At 40.5% G+C, this 20,614-nt stretch overlaps 1 protein-coding gene across 1 annotated transcript in view; it reads left to right on the top strand.

Annotated features, from left to right (window-relative positions):
- Positions 1-20,614, top strand: part of TPO (thyroid peroxidase) — a 961,894-nt gene that overhangs the window by 404,539 nt on the left and 536,741 nt on the right. The window contains exon 8 of the mRNA XM_085609184.1: positions 10,146-10,661. Coding sequence (XP_085465310.1) covers positions 10,146-10,661 — 516 coding nt within the window. The remainder of the gene's footprint in view (positions 1-10,145; positions 10,662-20,614) is intronic.

The raw sequence follows: 20,614 nt of genomic DNA, 5'->3' as shown, positions 1-20,614 counted from the left end.
ATAAATTTGCCTACCCTTAATTTGTAGAGGAGCTAGCCTCCTCCCCCCATTTTTGACAGTAGGAAACCTGTAACAGGTTTCATTATGTGAACACTATCAACCCCAATTTGTAGCAACTGGGCATAAACAAACTCTGAGGAGCTAAATAGGACATTGAGCTAGCTAAAGAACATATTCCTTTAGCAAATGTACAAGTGTGACACGAGGGCACATGAATTCACACTAAATCCCATTGCTTCATTAATTCAGCCCTGAAAACATTAGTGCTATACATATGACAGAGCCATTGTCTTAATAAAAGCTGACATATACCATTATTATTCAATCTGTTCATATGAGTGAACAAAAACTTGCTTTTGCAAAAAAAAGCAAGCAAAACCTCTTTCTGTCCCTGCCCTGCCATTTCGTCTTTCAAATGTCGAAATGTCAAAGCAAATGTTGTGCTGAGCCCTGCTTCTAAATGTAGAACTTCGACCTTTAACCTATTCGCAGTTGTTCCATCTTGAGTGCAAGGTTTTCATGCAGTTTTACAAATTCAAAGTGACCCTGGAGACTGAGAGCTCAACAGCAAAACCCACTCCATTCCTGTCTACCAGCAATTCAGAGGTAAGCTTAATAACTTCTGCCAGTTTTTTTGTTCATATTTATATTTGTAAGCAGTGTGCCGAATGATTGTCTAGCAGTATAGATGTTAGCTATTCATTCTATGCTTACATATGTGCATTTACTGTAGCCTCAGGCAGTTTAAAAGCTGGAATAACCTCATTTACATAGTGAATTTTACTCAATTTCGACTTTGCTGTTTGGGGCACTTAAAAATGAATATCCTACAATGTCTTTGCATAATAGTCATCCCCAGAATGTCCCCTACATATCCCAGAGATGTGGCATCAGAAATGTATAATGTATACCCTTATAAAAATGAGTTTTGTACACCTGGGTAAAGTGACATTGCACATGTAAGTGACCCCCTATTGCTGTATAGCATGGCATACATTCAATTTGGATGCTAGGAGGTCACAGCATCATTATTTGGCATTATAAATATTAAAAAACGAATTCAATGCACCTATTTTAAATAACATTTTTTATATAATCAAAATATATATATTTTTTTAAATAAATCCAATCATTTTGATGAGTCCACATATGAAAAGCAAGCTGCATCCCTTGCCTAACATATTTAAACACATTCATTCATAGCCCTAAGAACAGAAACCGAACTTGAAAGTCTGTGCCACTTTTAAATGAAGGACAGTCATTATTATTTAACATCAAAAACCACTTTTATCCATATTTAGAAAGGCATTAAGAAAATAAATCCCTACTGTCAATCTGTCCTCTGTTTATCAAAAATAATGAAACTATATTTCTAACTTTTAAAACAGCAGTCTGAAATGCAGGATTTTACACCGTGTTTGACTTCAGCTGTTCTCTGTGGCCGGAGTCAGAAATACCCACGTGCTGACACAGCTGCTTGACACGTAAAGGCGTCGAATTCACACGCCTTTCAAGTCAGCCTTTCCACAAATCTGTCGTTCTGTAATGTATTCAGGTCTGCAACAACCAACTCACTCAGATAATGTGAATGCCTGTTAATACCTAATACAGAAGGATAAATGCTGTGACATTTTGTATCTTAATTTATCTATTGCAAAACGCACAATTTCGTTTTTTGAAGCTTTTTTTATTCCTATTAATTGTGGATTCTAATTTTATCTTTAACATTGTGGCAATTTGCACACATGTATAGTGTCTTACTCTGTCAATTTAATGATAGCGTGCAGCTATTTAGCATACATTATATATTTCATTGCTGGATTCTTTTAAAATGTATTTTATTTTAATGATATTTGGCATAACAGAATGATGACAAAAAAAAACATTGAGCTCATTCCAGACATTTTCAAAACGGTGCCATACACATAATACAGGGCACTTAAGGCTAGCCATTCTTGCACCAAGAGCGCAATCGCTACTTACAAGTACCACTAATGACAAACCACAGACATTTAAACACACATTTAACCCACAGATCAACACTTAGGGCAGAAACAAAAGACAGCCCACAGACTGTACTTAAACCAAACCATTTGTAAATACTAGTTGTAAGTCATATTCACTAGATTTGGCTGGCAGAACACCAAGAAAAAAAACACTCTGCATATCACCACTTATGAATGTTACTAACTGCACAGACCAGAATCCTTTCTATGTACATATTTAGTTCCTCGGGGTACTAGTCACCAAAGAAGAAATACTTTTTTATACCTAAACCTAGTTAAGTATCCCCTCTAGGGGAGCCGGCTAATTATATACAAGTTTAAAAATGGTACATCCAAGAAAGCAACACATTCATAAATTCACCTGGGGGAAAACAAAAAGACCATCACGCATTTGCTTACAATTAACTGCTTTGTTCTTCAGCTCTAATGCTTTCACATAAATGTTCTTTCGCTGTTCTTTTTCAATTAAGGCTTGCTCACGCTTCATTCGTTCATGCACTTCTTTCTCCCACATTCGTACACAATCAAACATCTTTTGCCTAGTCTTTCGCTTAAACATACATTGTTCCACATACTCAATCTTTCGTAAATCAAATGACCCATACATAGGCCAACGCAACTCAGGATCCTTACGAGTGTATTTATTCCATAATGCGCTGTACATTATATAAGAAAGACCATACTTAATATATATATCCCTATTAGGCGTCCCCTCCGGGGGGGCGGTTGTGCTTCATCTAGTCTCAAATTGGTACCACTACAAAAGCAACACATCCCATGAAGTGTGCTAAAAACAGGCATGCCAAAAATAGTGCAGAATATGCAGTATTATAATCAAAGTAGCACTTAAGGTACCTTTAGTACGATGTGCCGTTCAAATCAATTCAAATAGAGAAAATTCTCCTCATTACCTGCCTATATAGATTGCAATCCATATATAAATCTCATAACAAACCAAGTTGGCCAACACCAACTCCAAAATCCAAAATCCAAAAGCCACAGTAAGTGTTACTAAACTACCTTATCAATCCCAGGCATCAAAATCAACAGCAAGCGCCACAGAAGGACACTTACCAATCACTTGGTGTCCAGGTTCCAACTGCCAAGTTCTAAAATCGACCAAATGGTCACTGCACGGCGAATCAACAGAAGAGATCTCAGTTGAGGACCGGCACCACCTGGATGGTCAGATCAGAAAGAAAGGAAAAAGGCCGTGGTTGCCAAGACTCGGGTCTCATCGGGCAGCGATCGCGTCCAGAGCGAGATTCCAATCCTTCGTCGCGACCAATCCTGTGGGCATCCGAGTCACCGATGAGCCCCAGTAGTTGGGCGCCAATTTGTTGATGTGTGCAGTCAATTGCCCCCAACACGTGCGGGAATGATTCTTTGACCGGGGAGGGGGTGGCGGTCCTGGGGGTGATGGAGGTGGGTGTTCCGAGCTGAATGATGAGTAGCTCCATGGCATCTGTTGTTCTTCAGGTGTGGTTGTGGTCTGGGATCCCTTTTCTGGTGCCGGTTGTGGTCCGACTTTACACCAAGTCAGAGCAGGTGTTAATTTCCTGGTGCTACTGCTAACGCGCCTTATTGCCTGTTTTGTGATCTTATCTCAGATCAGGCTGGTCATTGAGAATGTTGAGGTGTGGTGTTGTGCTAATTTTTCCTCGGGAACGCCTACTCTGCATCTCATTATCGTTAGTTGCCGGCGTCATCTATGGCGATGATTTTTGAGGATGCTATCGCCGGAAAACTGGTGATATGGGCTGTTTGCGCCAGCTTGTGAATGGGGCGATAAATTTATTGCCAATTTGGCTGCGATAAAGTGCCAATAACTTGGCAATAGCTCCTTGAGAATATGCCCCAAGGAGTAATATACTTGTCCCTATGCCAATCCTTCAAAGGAAGAATGGATATAATCTGAGGTGGGATAAAATAGACCCAAATAAGTTAATCACTGAGATAACTTTGAATAAGAGAAACAATATTTCCATATGTTTATATCCCCAAACCAATGAGCAACAAAAAATTGAATCTTTTGTAAATGTTTTGAAGTGTGTAAGATCCAAATTAACTGCCTCATCCCCACAAAAATGTGCCCTAGAATATGATGGTTTGATAAGAAGTGTTCGCAAGCCACTGCTAAACTCAAGGAAGTATTAAATCAGAAACCAAGAAATAAAGAACAAAATAAGTAAAATGGAGTACAAATTAGCGAGGGAGAATAGAAATAACCACCTTAGAGCAGAAGTATGACAAAAGTTATGACATGCTGCATACTCTAGGGACAGCAAACCTTTTTGGGAGGTAGTTAATTCCCCCTCCTTACAAGATAAGGGTGGCCCAACTTTGAATACACACATTGAGGAGGAAACCTGGGTTACCTGATTCCAGTCCATATTCCAAAACAGGGGAAGTACCAAGGTGGATGTTAATGAGGCAGGCAAAAAAGACCCTTTTTTTTTTAAAGATCGATCTCAAGGAAATAGAGTTAGCTCTTTCCAGGCCGGATGGAGTCCCAGTTGATTTATTTCTCTCACAAAAACTACTCTGGGTACCCCTACTGACAATTGTATTTAATACAGTGATGAAAACAGGCTCAATGGCCTCTTGGAAGAGATCTGTGATTATCCTAGTACATAAGAAGGGAGATGGTACAAACCCACTAAATTATAGCCCCATTTAGCTAATTGACAACTCAGCAAAAAGAAATGTTTGTGTAAATGGTCAAATTTTCACCTTGTTTTGTTTGATGTATCTCATTTGTTGTTAAAAAAAGGGAACAATTAAAAAATAATGTATAAATTGTTCCAATTGGAATTGTAGTTGGTATGTGTAAAAATGCAAACAAGTTAATATGAGGGTACTATGTATTGAAGAGTAGGATTTAATTTGTATGTGTCCTACTGAAAATTGTATTGTATTGATTCCTCCGCATCACTCCCTTTGCATGTAGTTAGATTTTGCCCAGATGTGGGAAGAGGATTAGGGTAAACCCTGTTGCTGTTTAAATACATAAAAATGAATGGGCAGACTTCTTAATCGGCTGGAAGACAGGGTGGAAGAAAATAAGATCTTACCAGATGCACAATATAGGTTTAGAGAGAGCAGGGGGACTCTTGATCAATGTTTAAATTTATTACTATTAGTATCAAAATATACTTTAGCAAAAACAGGTCAACTTTATATGGCCTTCGTGGACCTCTCGGTGGCATTTGATTGTGTGGCCCACAGTAAACTGCGGCCCACAATGGAGGACATGAGAGTGGAGGAAGGGATAATTGAATTCATTAGACAAATGTATGTGGAGGCAAAGGGAGTGTACGAAATCTTTTAAAATTGAGAAAGGGGTGAGACAGGGCTGCGTCCTTGCCCTATTTCTATTCTCCTTGTACACTAACGACCTAAATACTGTTTATTTATTTATTTAGTGTTTTATATAGTGCGAACAAGACCCAGAAAAGGGTATCAGAGCACTTCACATATACATAGAAATGTTGCATTAAACAGTATCATAGCGGATCAAATATATATATATATATATATTTATATATATATATATATATATATAAAGCATTGACATTTTAAACAGTGCAATAGACACCTATAGATGTAGTTACCTCTATGAACATGTGAGGCGAGGTGAAAAAAAAAGAAATAAATTGAAAAAAACATTTGTACAATCAGTAATAAAATTAGCGTAGCCTACGATAGAGCTTATCATACATTTGGGCTGGAACTGTTATGACTTAAAATAACGTGGACGTTCCTTACGCCGCCGCAATCCCTCTCCCAATCTTACTATATGCGGATGATGCGGTCCTGATGGCTAGAACCCCTAAAGCCCTTCCAAAATCTATGTTGGTTTGCATTGATTTTATGGCAAGACTGGATCTGCATGTAAATACAACAAAGACCTTTACCTTGGCAATGGACGGGGCTAAGAAAAGACTGAAGAGGCTCTATATAGAGGACAATAGCATGGGCAGACTTCTTAATCGACTGGAAGACAGGGTGGAAGAAAATAAGATCTTACCAGATGCACAATATAGGTTTAGAGAGAGCAGGGGGACTCTTGATCAATGTTTAAATTTATTACTATTAGTATCAAAATATACTTTAGCAAAAACAGGTCAACTTTATATGGCCTTCGTGGACCTCTCGGTGGCATTTGATTGTGTGGCCCACAGTAAACTGCGGCCCACAATGGAGGACATGAGAGTGGAGGAAGGGATAATTGAATTCATTAGACAAATGTATGTGGAGGCAAAGGGAGTGTACGAAATCTTTTAAAATTGAGAAAGGGGTGAGACAGGGCTGCGTCCTTGCCCTATTTCTATTCTCCTTGTACACTAACGACCTAAATACTGTTTATTTATTTATTTAGTGTTTTATATAGTGCGAACAAGACCCAGAAAAGGGTATTAGAGCACTTCACATATACATAGAAATGTTGCATTAAACAGTATCATAGCGGATCAAATATATATATATATATTTATATATATACATATATATAAAGCATTGACATTTTAAACAGTGCAATAGACACCTATAGATGTAGTTACCTCTATGAACATGTGAGGCGAGGTGAAAAAAAAAAAAAAAAATTGAAAAAAACATTTGTACAATCAGTAATAAAATTAGCGTAGCCTACGATAGAGCTTATCATACATTTGGGCTGGAACTGTTATGACTTAAAATAACGTGGACGTTCCTTACGCCGCCGCAATCCCTCTCCCAATCTTACTATATGCGGATGATGCGGTCCTGACGGCTAGAACCCCTAAAGCCCTTCCAAAATCTATGTTGGTTTGCATTGATTTTATGGCAAGACTGGATCTGCATGTAAATGCAACAAAGACCTTTACCTTGGCAATGGACGGGGCTAAGAAAAGACTGAAGAGGCTCTATATATAGGACAATAGCATAGAGTGGGTTGACAAATTTACTTATCCAGGCATCTTGTTTGACTCGAAGCTGACAAGGAAAGAAATGTTAATGAACAGAGCTAACCACAAGTCAAAGAGTATAGCTGCACTTTTCAAATTTTCAAAAAACCTAGGCAATAAACCAATTCAGGAGATGATTAAAATCTATCTAGCAAAACCTGTTCCCATAGCCACCTATGGGGCAGAAGTATGGGGAACAGTACAAATGGAACAACTGCAAAAAATAGAAGATAAGTTTGCTAAAAGATAACTATCAATGCCTGAATAATGTTCCAACTTCATCGTACACAAAGAGTTAGGTTTGCCATATATCACTGACACCATTAAGATAGCATCATTAGTCCTGTGGTTATCTATTTGGAAAAGCCAGGAGGTTTAAGTTAATCAACACATTATAAGGGACATTTTAAAACTTGATCATGGTGTAATAATCCCAAGGCTTACCTATGTGAAACAATCTTTTGTTTCCATTGTTCTTTAAGCTCATTTCGAAACCCCTCTTAGCTGTGCAGCTTTACCTAAATCAAGATTAAAAGATCTTTCTTGGCAAAGACAAACCAGGTGAGATGGGAGAGGAATACATCAAAATGTACAGTAACTTTATATCAAGCTTTAGCACCTGTGTTGTGCAGGTCATCTTCTTATCTGTTCTTTGTGACAAACTACTACCATCAATATTTATTGGTTAGCTTTCAGTTAGGTTATATCCCTTTAATCCTCTGTTATCCACCAAACACTTACTCACTAAACCAACGTTCTGGCTGCCCATGTAACGCTACAGTGATTCAATCAACTATGCATATTTTTTCTTTGTACATCTTATCAAACAGAGCGGAGAAAGTACATTGTACCATCATTGCCTAAGTTTAGTTTAACTGATTATGTTATAGCTCTTTCAATTAGAGACAGCATTTGTATGCTTTGCAATGGCAGCATTTCTGCAAGCAGTAATAAAAACTAGAAGGGCATCGGTTTTATAAAAATAAAAAACAAAACATAGCATAGCAGATATGGTAGTATTTGAACAATCAATGTGACAGTGCTGTATCTTATAAACCTTTTATTGGATTTTATATGAGATCACATTTTACTCTAAGGCTAAAAGGAGGAATTACTGTATATAAAATTGTATACTATGACTTTTATGTACTTTTATGCATTTTTATATATGCGAATAAAGTCTAATGATGATGATGTGGTGCAGTATCTCTTCTTAAGACATTACCAGTGGGTTTCTGGAAGGTTTTTGAAGATGCTCCTGTGTGAGGCCTTCAATTTCTTTAATGTCTGTGTCTGGGCTGGAGCGGGGCTTTGAATCCACTCACGCCAACTTCAAACTGCTTTTCATTGACTTCGGGCACCCTTGACATGCACAAGCAGTTTACTGTACCATTCCAAACTCTCAAGGAAAGAAGTCTTGTTCCTTCAGTGCACGTGTCCCCTACTCATCGCCAGATGTAGCAACCCCCAATCCTAGGAGCATGCGAATAAATATGCCACAAACAGAGTTCTGTAACAGATGTCTTTATTCATCAGCATACAATCACACAAACTACAATGGTCCTATTGCACATACCCTCACAACACAATATTCTTCTTGAAAAACCAGTCCAGAATTGAAGATATAATTTAAGTTCTTCACTTTAAGATGGCCCCGCGCAATTCAGGGAAAGCAAAAGCAGAAGCTTTGTCACCAAACCCCGAGTAGGTGGACATTTGTAGCAATTCACCATAGAAAATCAAAAACAGCTATATGGACAATCCCCTCCATTTAAATACAAATACAGCTTGCTGTTCACAAAGCAAAAAAGACCCTTAAAATACACAATGTAGCTAAATTCTAAAAGCCCAATAGACGGAAACTGAATTGAAAGTAGACGTCTGTGGAAAGTGAAAGATAAGACAGTTGTAAACCCTACACATACTCAAAATAGCTGTACTTAGAAATGAAGACACACATTCTGAGATGGCTACCAAAACGAACCTGGAGTGGAGGGGATCCTGACAGAAACAAATAAAACACTGCCAGTCAGCTCTCTCACTAGATAAACTCAGGGTTCTTTTATGTGACCCAAACAAGAATGCAAGTTTTAGTTTAAATCTGTAATTTCTTTTATTTCAAGTTCTTTTTATTGATTTTCCAAAAAGAATGATACAAAATGAAATCACAGTAAAGTAACATACGTAACAAAAATATTGACATATGAAAAATCATTTCTGATCACTATTTCTCGTAACAAAGGATCTGGGAAATATCGAAAATCACAGATGTAAAGCAAGCATCATATACTTTAATAAAATTAAATATGCAAACAGAAGTGGAATAGAGTGCCAACATCTCATAGAATTCTCCTAGTCAATTCAACAAAATATTTTCATACAAAAGTTACTATTCGTGGAAGGCAAAAATCAAGTGAACACATTCTCAACAGTGAAACTCTGAGATTTGATTTAGCAAATACTTTTGACATTGGTAGCGCACAAATGGTGGCCTACCTCACAGAAATGTTTTGAACCTCACCAAAGACTTACCATTCAACTCTAATATTCAATTCTCCAAGAGCATTGGTAAGGAAGCTTGGTGAATCTCTATGTACGTTCAATTGAACAAACAAATATATTGCAATTGTTTAAAATGACCCAATTGCAAAACGGTATAGCTAATGCAGCAACATTTTTGAAATCTGGAATTTGATCACTTGGGTCTGGATGAACCATCATGGCCACCCTGTCAAGTTTAATGGAGTCACCCACAAATAACACTTAGCTTTTGTCTACCTGTAAATGGTGGTGAATCATGTGGTTCTTAGGAGTTACATATAAACTAAAGAAACTGATAGAAACTTCTTCTTAGTACAGAACCAACCATTAGGATAGCAAGGATCAGAATTAATTGGTCTCCCTCAGCAACATAATAGCACACCTTGCAGGGCTTCTGGAAACATTGCCTATAAGTAAACATTTGCACACATCATCACAATAGTTGCAGATATCATCAAAAAAGCCGAGCAATTGTATTTTAACTGTATTTTGATAATTTAATTATCACTAACCCCTTTGGAAAACTAAACCATGATGATGGATCTCTAATTTTGCCATTTGAAAAATGACATTTAGTCTTTTGTTTGAGTGACTAGTTTAAGTAATTAATTGTGAATGTTTTTATATCTTTTATATCTGACTATGATTGTAGATACCTGCTGAAGACACCAGATCCCCAGAACTAGGGTGTTTGCCTTTTTACCGTTCATCTCCAACTTGTGGAACCGGAAATCAAGGAATGCTGTTTGGCAATCTTTCTGGAGGGAACCCAAGAGAACAACTCAATGGTCTGACATCATTTCTTGATGCTTCAACAGTATATGGAAGCACTACAGCATTGGAGCAAAAGCTGAGAAATCTTACAAGTGCAGAAGGCCTTCTAAGAGTAAATGAGCAATATTCAGATGAGGGCCGTGACTACTTGCCCTTTGTGAATCAAGTGCCATCCCCCTGCGCACAAGACCCTAGTGCAAATGCATCTGAGAGAATAGAGTGCTTTTTTGCTGGGGACAGCAGATCTAGCGAAGTCATTTCATTGACAGCTGTACATACACTATGGCTACGAGAACATAACCGCCTGGCCAAAAAGCTGAAAATCCTGAATCCACATTGGAGTTCCGAGACTGTTTACCAAGAAGCTCGCAAAATTGTGGGTGCATTACATCAGGTCTGTTGGCTTTTGCTTAAACTCACACATTGTTTTCTAAATGGATTTTTATGCTACTTACATTCAGCCAGCCTGCATAAGAGGCCAGAAATGTCCCATATTGATGTAAATCGTAATGTAATAAGAAACTTGGCACCGTAAAAAGGTTCTCAATTGAACAAACATCCAATAAGAACAATGGGAAGTCTTTCGCGACGTAGCTGTGTCTTGCGCCTTTCTTTTTGGTATAAATCACCCCTGAAATTCCAGGCCTCATTCACCAACGATTTTCTGTTAGCAATTGATTCTTATTCCAGATTGAAGACTGACTTGGTACTCTCCAAGAGTAAAACATGTTTACTCACATAAAAAACTCTGTCTGCCAAAAATCGTTTTTTTCCCCTCAAAGTAACCATCTCTTTTTTCCGGAAATTCTTGAGAAAGTTACACCTAAGCCTGAAAGAAGTCAAAGCTAATCATAGAAAACGCTTAGGGGAGCAGACGTGCTCGTTCATAGATAAAGGATATTTCTGAAAAATGTGAGAAAGCATTTCTTAATTCAACAATTTAGGAATAACTCCCACTCAAGCCTGAAGTAAAATGCAACTGCTCTCAGAAAATGCTTTGTGAATCAGGCCTGGAAGTTCTAGAGTAATGTAAAAAAAATAGGAGGAAGACAAAATACCACAAAAAAGTTGTAAATCACGTCAGATATGTATTTATTTACTTATGCAATTTGAATAGCAAAGGCCAGGGCTTTATTAAATCAATGTTATGCAGCTGTCTAAGGGAGCTCTAACTAAAGGTGTGGGATATTACAAAGAGAGGCCTCCAGGCCTCCAATATGGTATATTTACCAAGGGAGGGAAAGTCCAAAACAATAAAATTCAGTTTTGCTTGGGGCTTCAAGAAGCAATGGCGTGTCATGAAGAACCCTGCTGACAGAGCCGCTCACAAAACGGCCCTGGACAACTTTCACTGGCACATAAAGGAAGCCAAGAAAGCAGCCATAACTGCCTGCATCGACTCCACAGCCAACCACACTATGGAACTCCTCAAAATAGTCAAGGAATTCTCCAACCCAACAGTCACAGAGAACACTATCCACTCCTCTCAACAGTGCTGCAATGCCCCCTCAGACTACTTTCACAGGAATATTGCTACCATCTACAACAACTTCGATCTACAACTCACCAACCTCAACTTCAGCAACCTCATTCAACCAGCAAACACCAGAACAATCACCACTTGGTGTCTGCTCACTGTCTGGACCACCAAAGCCATAATTTCTTCCACCCACTCTGGGATGCCCTCTAACCACTGCCCCACCACCTTTTCAACCTTGGAACAAACCCCATCAGCACAGCCCCCCCCCACATCCTCAAAACCTACATCTCCACAGAACCTTCCTCGACAGCTGGAAACACGCAGATGTCAGACCCCTCCTAAAGAAACCCTCCACTGATCCCAGTGATCTAAAAATGTGTCAATCTAGGGAATTGAGAAAGCCATCAACCAACAGCTGATGAGGGGTGTTACACTGGAACTGGTTCCATGATACTTGCTTCTGGTCCAGGAAGGACCTGACTTGGCAGTTTTGGGCTAAACTGTTCCCATGAGGAGTAGGGTCTAGACTGATTTGCATATGGCTAGGTCTGAACAGGGGTGGGGAAGTGAGCAAAAGAACAATGATGTATCAATCCAGATCTAATAGTGACTGGGGGTGAGTGTCTGAAAAGTTTCAGCGCTCTGTCCATCATCTTATTGTATTAGCATTGTTCGCCCTAAGTTGGCAGGGTATGCCCAGACCTAAGTCCCTTGCTCACCTTGCCACTGAATTCAAGTTAGCCTTACAGATAACGGGTGTTACTACGAAACCAGTTCCAGGATGCTTGCTTCCGGTCTAGGGAGGACCAGGCTTAGCAGTTTAAACTGGACTGTTCCCATGAGAAGGAGGGTCAAGACTGTCTTGCAAATGGCTGGGTCTGAAATGGGGTGGCAAAGCGAGCAAAAGAAGGATGGCGGATTCAACCTAGATCTAATAGTGACTGGGTGTGAGTGTCTTAAAAGTTTCAGCGCTCCGTCCATCATCTTATTGTGTTTGCTTTGTTCGTCCCATGTTGGATGGGGATGCCCAGACGTGGTTCCCTTGCTCACTTTGGCACTGGATTCAAGCTAGCCTGGCTGATGAGGGATGTTACCTCGGAACCGGTCCCAGGATGCTTGTTTCTGGTCCAGGGAGGGCCTCGCTTGGCAGTTTGAGCGGGACTGTTCCTGGACTGGGAGTTAGTGTCTGAAAAGTTTCAGCTCTCCGTCCATCATTTTATTGTGGTTGCCTAGACAATTTTTAGACAGTAAAATTGGATCCGGTGTTCCTTCTCTCATAAAATCTGGATGATGTAGCATCCGTCCTCTTGTGATTAGATGGAGAGGTAATCAACCCTAGGATACCACAGTGTTTTGCGCACAATCAGGCTATTGTTGTACTTCTGTAACTTCTCTATAAAATGCAGAAGATTTTGAACAAGGTTGTTACTTGCAAAGTCAGCAACTGTAATTTGTTTAGGGGTTGGGGAGCAAGGTCAGATGTATTCATATTGGTGTCTATTTGTATTTTACTTTATTTTTGCAATTTTACATAGTGTGGACATTGCCCAAAGGAATCAGAGCGCTTTACAAAAGTAGCATGATACAAGGGTATAGCAAGTTACAGTTATAATTATTACATTCAGACATATCGCATTGGTAGCTGCGACCAGGACAAAAACAGCCATATGACAGGGACGTACATGGTTCAAGCATTGATTAAGACATACAATGAAGGTAGTTTGTCTCCTGGATAGAGTACTTAGGGGGTGATTACATTGGCAGAGGGACTGAAGTCTGTCCGCCATCGTGTCAGGGAGTGGGACTGCCGCCTATAAGGTGGCGGTCCCACCGTTGATATTACGATGCCACCGTGGTGCTTGCATCCACCATCTTTAACATTGTGGCGGGTGCTGCTAGCTGCAGCACCTGCCGCAATGTTGAAGATTCACAGTTTACATTTCCCTACACTATGTGGCAGGCACCACGTGGTGCCTGCCACTTAGTGCAGGGAAATGTAGGGGGTACCATGGGTACCACCCAGTGCACCCCCCACCATAACCCCAGGGGGGCCCGCAACGGACCCCCAAATGCAATCCCGCCAGCCTGTGAATGGCGGTTCCACCACCATACACCGGCTGGCAGGGATGCAGCATTGTAATTTGGCGGATGGTGCCTCTTAGGCACCGCCACCATTTTACGGATGCTGACTGCTCCGCCAGGCAATCGGACCAATTGCCGGTGGCAGATCCGTGGTGAGCGGCCTTTGTGCCTGCCACGGTTGTGGTCGAATTTCCCCCACCATCCTAATTTGGCAGGGGGGGGGGAATCACAGTCAGATGGCGGAAGGCGGGTCTTCCACCATCATAATCAGCCCCTTAGATATGATTGAGTGTGATTAACCCAGGTGTCTGTTAAGTAGGAAGAGGTTGAGGTCCTTTTTGAAGGTAACTATGCATGTTGTGGTTCACTGACACAATATCGCTGTAAAAAATATTGATGTAAAATATTTAGACAACAAAATAATTGAATACTATACTTAAACAAGTAAGTACAAAAATATTGACTAAAAAATATCAGTGTAAAACTATAGATGTATAAAATATTGACTCTTATATAAATTTAAAATAAAATAATACATATTAAATACATTAGTGGCCGATTCCGATCCTGTATTTTTTTTTCCTGTCCGACTCGTATCGGTACATTTTTCCATACAAATTGTACAAGTCCCGTCCGACCCGTGAAGTACGATTCGTACGGAAAAAATACAACTTTTCCCGATCCGATTTGTACGGATCGGCCCGATCCTTACAAATCGGATCGGGAAAAGTTGTACCAGACGGACCCGGACACTTTTCCGTACAAATTGTAAATATGCAGTCCAACCGTACTAGTACGATCTGGACCGGCTTTCCGATTTACGATTTGTACGGAAAACGTCCCGTACATGGGGAATGCCATTACCCGCTACGAAGCGAACTTTGTACGACTCGTATCCCGGGAAAAGTTGTTCCCGGGGTGCGAGTCGCACAGGGGTATGAGTCGTACAGGCATACACCCCCGTGCATTGTGTATGTACAGTGCGTACCCCAACATCGCGTATGTACTGTGTGTACCCCAACATCGCATACCCCAACATCGCATACCCCAACATAACGTACCCCAACATCGTGTACCCCAACATCGCATACCCCAACATCGTGTATGTACGGTGTGTACCCCAACATCACGTACCCCAACATTGCATACTCCAACATCGCATACCCCAACATCGCATATGTACGGTGCGTACATATGCGATATTGGGGTACGCAATGTTGGGGTACGCGATGTTGGGGTACGCGATGTTGGGTACGCACAGTACATACACAACGCACGGGGTGTATGCCTGTATGACTCGTGCCCCTGGGGACCCTGCTTTTACAGCTGTTTTTGGCTCCCGTAAGAAAAGAGCCGTACGGAGTGCCGTAGGAACGAATCGTACTTGCTGGGCTGGAAACCGCTGCTTAAATACATACAGACGTCGCGTGCAAGCTGTTCCGGATCAGAATCGTTGGGTTATTTTAGTTGTATGGTCTTTTGTAGGATTTGTATGGAAAGAGGCTTTCTATACGAATCGTACTTCCTAGGTTGTAAGAAAAGATTACCGGGTACAAGTTGTACGGGAAAAACGCTCCATACAACGATTTGTACAGCCTTTTTCCAGGATTGGAATCGGCCCCTTAATATAATTAATTTACTTCCCACCCTTTTCCCCTATAAACCTACAACCCGCTACAGAATTAAAAACCCAAAATTCGAATGAAAAAAAAATTAATAACTACTACAAATTTACATATATATTAAAAATACAAACAACTCTTATACAAAAAACATACATCACATACATATAAAATATATAATAAAATACATAACATTAATAAAAAAACAATATTTTTAACAACTTTTCCTTAAGTCGATATTCTTGACCAGGATATTCTTGCTGTCGATATTTCTGAACCACGATATCAATGACTCAATATTTGTGCAACTCGATATCATGTTGTTAGGCGAAGGAATGGAGGTAAGGAGTTTCAGATTCTTGTGGCTCCACCAGAGAATTACTGGCTCATGTACAGTTCTCGACTGAAGGTTGGGGGGATGGAGGAGCAGGGATGTGGCATTTCTGGAAACCCCATTTGCTCCAGAGATTTTCAGTTTATCACTTAGAAAGGACCGTAAAGAGGAAGTCAGCAATCTGTCGGTAATGCAGGCTGCTTTATGTGGGCAGGAGCTTCAATGGAAAGCCATTTGAGGGTTAGCAGGGCAGGAAAATCTGGTCACATTTCTTGAGACCTAGTACGAGGTGCGCTGCTGCATATAGAGTTGCTCGCAGTGGGTCTAGATGAACTATGGGAATGCCTGAGAGAAGGGCAATTCAGTGGTCTGGTCAGTTGTCTGTCACCATATAGCTGCCTAAATTTGTGTTGTGCACTTTTGGCCATGGCTGACATGTGGTTGTGGAGATTTAGATGATTGTTAAGGGTGATACCAAGGGATCTAGCACTCTAGACAATAGCAGGGCAGCCACCCAGTACAGGAAGGTTGGCCATCCATTCCTAAATTAGGGTTTTTGCTTTCGGAGGTGAGATAAAAAACAATTCTGTTTTAGTTGGGTTGGGATTTAGGTGATGGTTAGACATCAAGTCCTGAATCTTTAGAACGTGATTGAAAGGAGGGCAAGGTCTTCAGAGGAAGTGATTTTCATGCATATTTGAGTGTCCTCAGCGTTGAGGATCAAGCCTTGAGGGACCCCTTGATGTCCATCGACTGGTCTTGAGAACGCGTTGTCTATTTTCACAATTCGGGAGTGTTTGGTAAGGTAAGAGGAGAACCAATTGAGGACTGTGCCTCCACAGCCCATTCATTATTCAAGAGTGTAAAGAGGGTCCAGATTTTTGACAGTTTCGAATTCAGCGGACAGGACCAGGAGACAGGAGTTACCGGAGTTGAGGATTCTAAGGGAGTAGACGACTATTTCTAGGATTGCAGTTTCTGTACTGTGGCCCTGGAGGAAACCAGATTGAAGTGAGTCTAGGAGGTTGTTTGCTCAAATGTCTGAAGTGAGCTGGGAAGCAACACAAATTTCAACCACTTTGTAAGTGTGGAGACTTGGCAGTAGTTGTTCATGTTTTCTGGGTCAAGAGATTGTTTTTTCAACGGAGGAGAGATTTGACCCACTTTTAGTCTTTCTGGAAATAAGCCCTGTTGAAGAGAGGAGTTGACCATGTTGGTCCATAGGGGGAGTAAGAGTGTGGCAAGAGATTTGCTGATAGACCCTTGAATGGCAACCTGAAGGTGGTTCGAGGGTTTAACTTTGCAGACTGTTCGCCGTATGTTCGTTCAGAAATGGGGGAGAAAGAGGACCACAGTTGGATTCCCTTGTGCAGTATAGCTTCAGTTTCTGGAGGTTCATTAGTGTGTAACGAGGTATGTATGTCTCTGGATTTTCTGTCACAGAAATCCATGAAATTGTAGCAACGAGTCCTTGATGGCTCAAGACCTGAAGTGGTGGAGGGGTTTGTAGCTTGTGTTTGAATTTCAAACAGGCTCTTTGATCTGTTCTTTGCAGAATTCACAAGGGCTGATCTCCTTTCTTTCTCACTCTTTCTGATAAGCTTTCTTTCTTCGTGGAGTTTCTTTGAGAATTTGGGGTTGGAGGGTTTTGGTGTAGGTAACTTGCCCTTCAGGGGTGCAAATGTGTCATTCAGGGAGTCCATGCAGGATTTGTATTTGTCAGTGGCCTCATTAAGGCGAACAACCATCTCAACGCATGCGTTACAAAGCATGCGTTTACGTCGCGTGCCGTCACAACACATGCAACGTTAAGACGTGTGCGTTCACTACGCACGCCATTACATCGCATGCGACATTAGAACGCGTGCTTTTACACCGACAGGTCGTGCACTGGGACGGGCTCCGGGAAGGTCGTGCGCCGGGACGGGGAGACAACGCTGGAACCACAACGAGAGACAGGTAAAGACGACGCTGGACTCGTGGTGTTTTAGGGTAGTTGATAGGGAGTGTAGTGGAGGGTAGTATTTTAGGCTTTAGGGCTTAGGGTTGAGGAAGTAGTACATGGTAGTGTTTTAGGCTTTAGGCATTAGGGCTTAGGGATTAGGGTTGAGGAAGTATATGGTAGTGTTTTAGGCTTTAGGGCTTAGGGTTAAGAGTCGTGTAGGGTACTGTTTTTGGCTTTATGGGTTAGGGCTTAGGCCTTAGGGTTAAGAGTACTGTAGGGTACTGTTTTTGGCTTTAGGGCTTAGGGCTTATGGTTAATAGTAGTGTAGGATACTGTTTTTTGCTTTATGGGTTAGGGCTTAGGGCTTAGGGTTGAGCTCGTAGTGTAGGGTCGTTTTATAGGCTTTAGTGTTTAGGGATTAAGGCTTAGGGTTAAGGGTAGTGTCAAGGGGGGGTCGTACTGTGTTTAATAGGTTCATATATTAGTGTTTGAGGGGCCGTTAGGAAGAATTTTACTATGTAATTTAATGCGTGGTATTTGTGTGCGTTGAAAAGGGATTTTGCATGCATGGGAAGGGGAATGCGATGTCATGTTTTGCTTGGTAAATGCATGCGATGTAACAGTGGATGTGATGTAAAAAATGCGATGTAATGCCATTCGTTGTTTTTGTTTTACGTTCTATTGTCATACATCCTTCATCAATATATCAAGGTGGGGTGTAATTGAGATTAGGGTAGGAGGGGTCATGGTGGCTATGGCTTCAGTGTCCAGGTTGGATGTGTCCCTGAACCATATTTTCTCTTTCTTGGGTTGCCCAGCAGTTTTGGTGTAAGAGCCGGAGAAGGAAAAAGGGCTCTGCATGTGGTCTGACAGTTGACTTGAATGGGGTTGTGTGATTGTAGATTGGGGGAATTGTCACACTGTTGAGTGAAGTTTTCCTTTGAGAGGGGCTAGATTAGCTGTCCAAGAGCATTTACTCTGTGTGGTTGTGACAAGCCGAGGACCTGACATCCCATACAGAAATCCTTTGTTAGAATGGATAGTGTTAAGAGGGTTATTGTGTAAAAGTCTAAATGTTTCAGCTTTTAGACATAACGTAATCAATTAACAATGCATCACAAGCAAATTCATACACAAATCTGACCAGCAGCATAACAATGATGGTTAACATACACTGATATCTCATATTAAAAAAAGAAGAAAAAAATTCATTTCAGTTCTTTCCTCAAAATATAACAAGCAGATCATACCGGCTGTCTGCATAAATGATCTCATTCACATTTTCTAACATGCAAAACGCTCTTGCCAATGTCACCAACTCTGCCACTTGTTCTGAAGTTACATACAGCAGAAACTATGCTTTCAAGGTCTCTGACATGGTCCCCACTGATTGCAGTCAGCTCTCAGGAAGCCAAATTCATCTATCAAACAAGAACCACCAACAAATAATGTCAGATAAACCATTTCTAAGGGAGATCTTGGTTGTATGCGTTACTCTGTCACCTTCAAACGATAATGTTCAGGTTCATTTTCCACATCATCAAGTTCCCGGTCTTCACAATCCCTGTCTCAAATAGGAAGCGCTATTACTGGATTCAAAGTATAACACCTCTTAATCAAGATGGTGTTGAAGTTGTGCGTGACTTTAGCCAACTTTAGTACAAAAAATTATGATATCTTCTAGAGCACCAATAAAAGTAGCGCCTACATATTCTGTTTGTAGAAAGCCATACAACAGCCAAATGAGGTTGCTGTAGTAAAATGTGTTGACCATTAAGCTGGAATGGAATTGGTCACACTTGAAAAAAGTACTTGGACCAGATGGCAAGATATCGTGCATGACAGGATCAAACAGTGATGCAGGAGAGAGAAGATGATGACTTGAGAATAAATAGTGCACAAAATGCAGAAAATGTCAACTGTTTCTTTGTGAGTTCGATCTTAACTTGTCAAGGTGAGCTGGGAGATCTACAGGAAGATGCACCTGATGATGAGAAAAACAGATGGGAAAAACTAGATTAAAAGAAAAATTAGCAGTATTTGTATGTAAATGCTGATAGCGAATATGTCCTGTTCGATTCTATGCTGTATCTTATGTAGAAATACTTCCAAAATAAATGGCAAGCAAGGAGAGATAGACTAGTGCCAGCAGTTAAAAAATATTGGGAACATAAAAAATTTGAAATGTTGATGAGGATGCTGGTATGGCTTGTCAGTTGAATAACCAGGGTAGGAAACTCATGTGTTCGTGAATCACATTGACAAGTCAGAGGGCCCATTTACAAGAATTTAGGAAACCTTTTTTGAGATGCCAAATTACAATGGATTAAAGTACATTGTATTAATTGTCAGCCTGTTCTGAAAATGGGTTTAAGCTTACCCCACTCAAAGATCAGATAGACTTATAGCTGTCAAATTGTTGTTGAGGGAATTGATTCTGAAATTTGGCTTCCCCACTTCTATTTAAACAGATTGTGGTTCACACTTTAAAAATGAGTGTAGAAAGCTGGCTGTGTGTATAATGTACTAAATAAAGTACACTGTGCAGCAAGTCCAGAGAATCCCCAAATGGTACACAGAGGTAAAAGCATATAATTCTAATGCTCTTTTTGTGATAGTGTGGGTGAGCGGTTAGGCTTATCAGAAGGCAGTGCTAAGCATTTGTTCTACTCCACAGAGGCAATAAATGAGACCTACACACAAGAATACATTCAAGACCAATTTATAAAAATAATATCAATTTTTATGTAATTGTTCAGACTAAGAACACATTTCTATGGTTAGTACTTTCTGAGTTACAATTTTGAAAAGTTCAGAAAATATATCACTTTTGTGCACAATTACGTACAATAGGAACCAATGGGGAAAAAGTAGAAAAATGCAT

Source organism: Triturus cristatus, chromosome 6 (assembly GCF_964204655.1).
Source record: "Triturus cristatus chromosome 6, aTriCri1.1, whole genome shotgun sequence".
NCBI lineage: Eukaryota > Metazoa > Chordata > Amphibia > Caudata > Salamandridae > Triturus > Triturus cristatus.
Note: the sequence above shows the minus strand (reverse complement) of the source record. Positions and strands in the feature narration are given on the sequence as shown.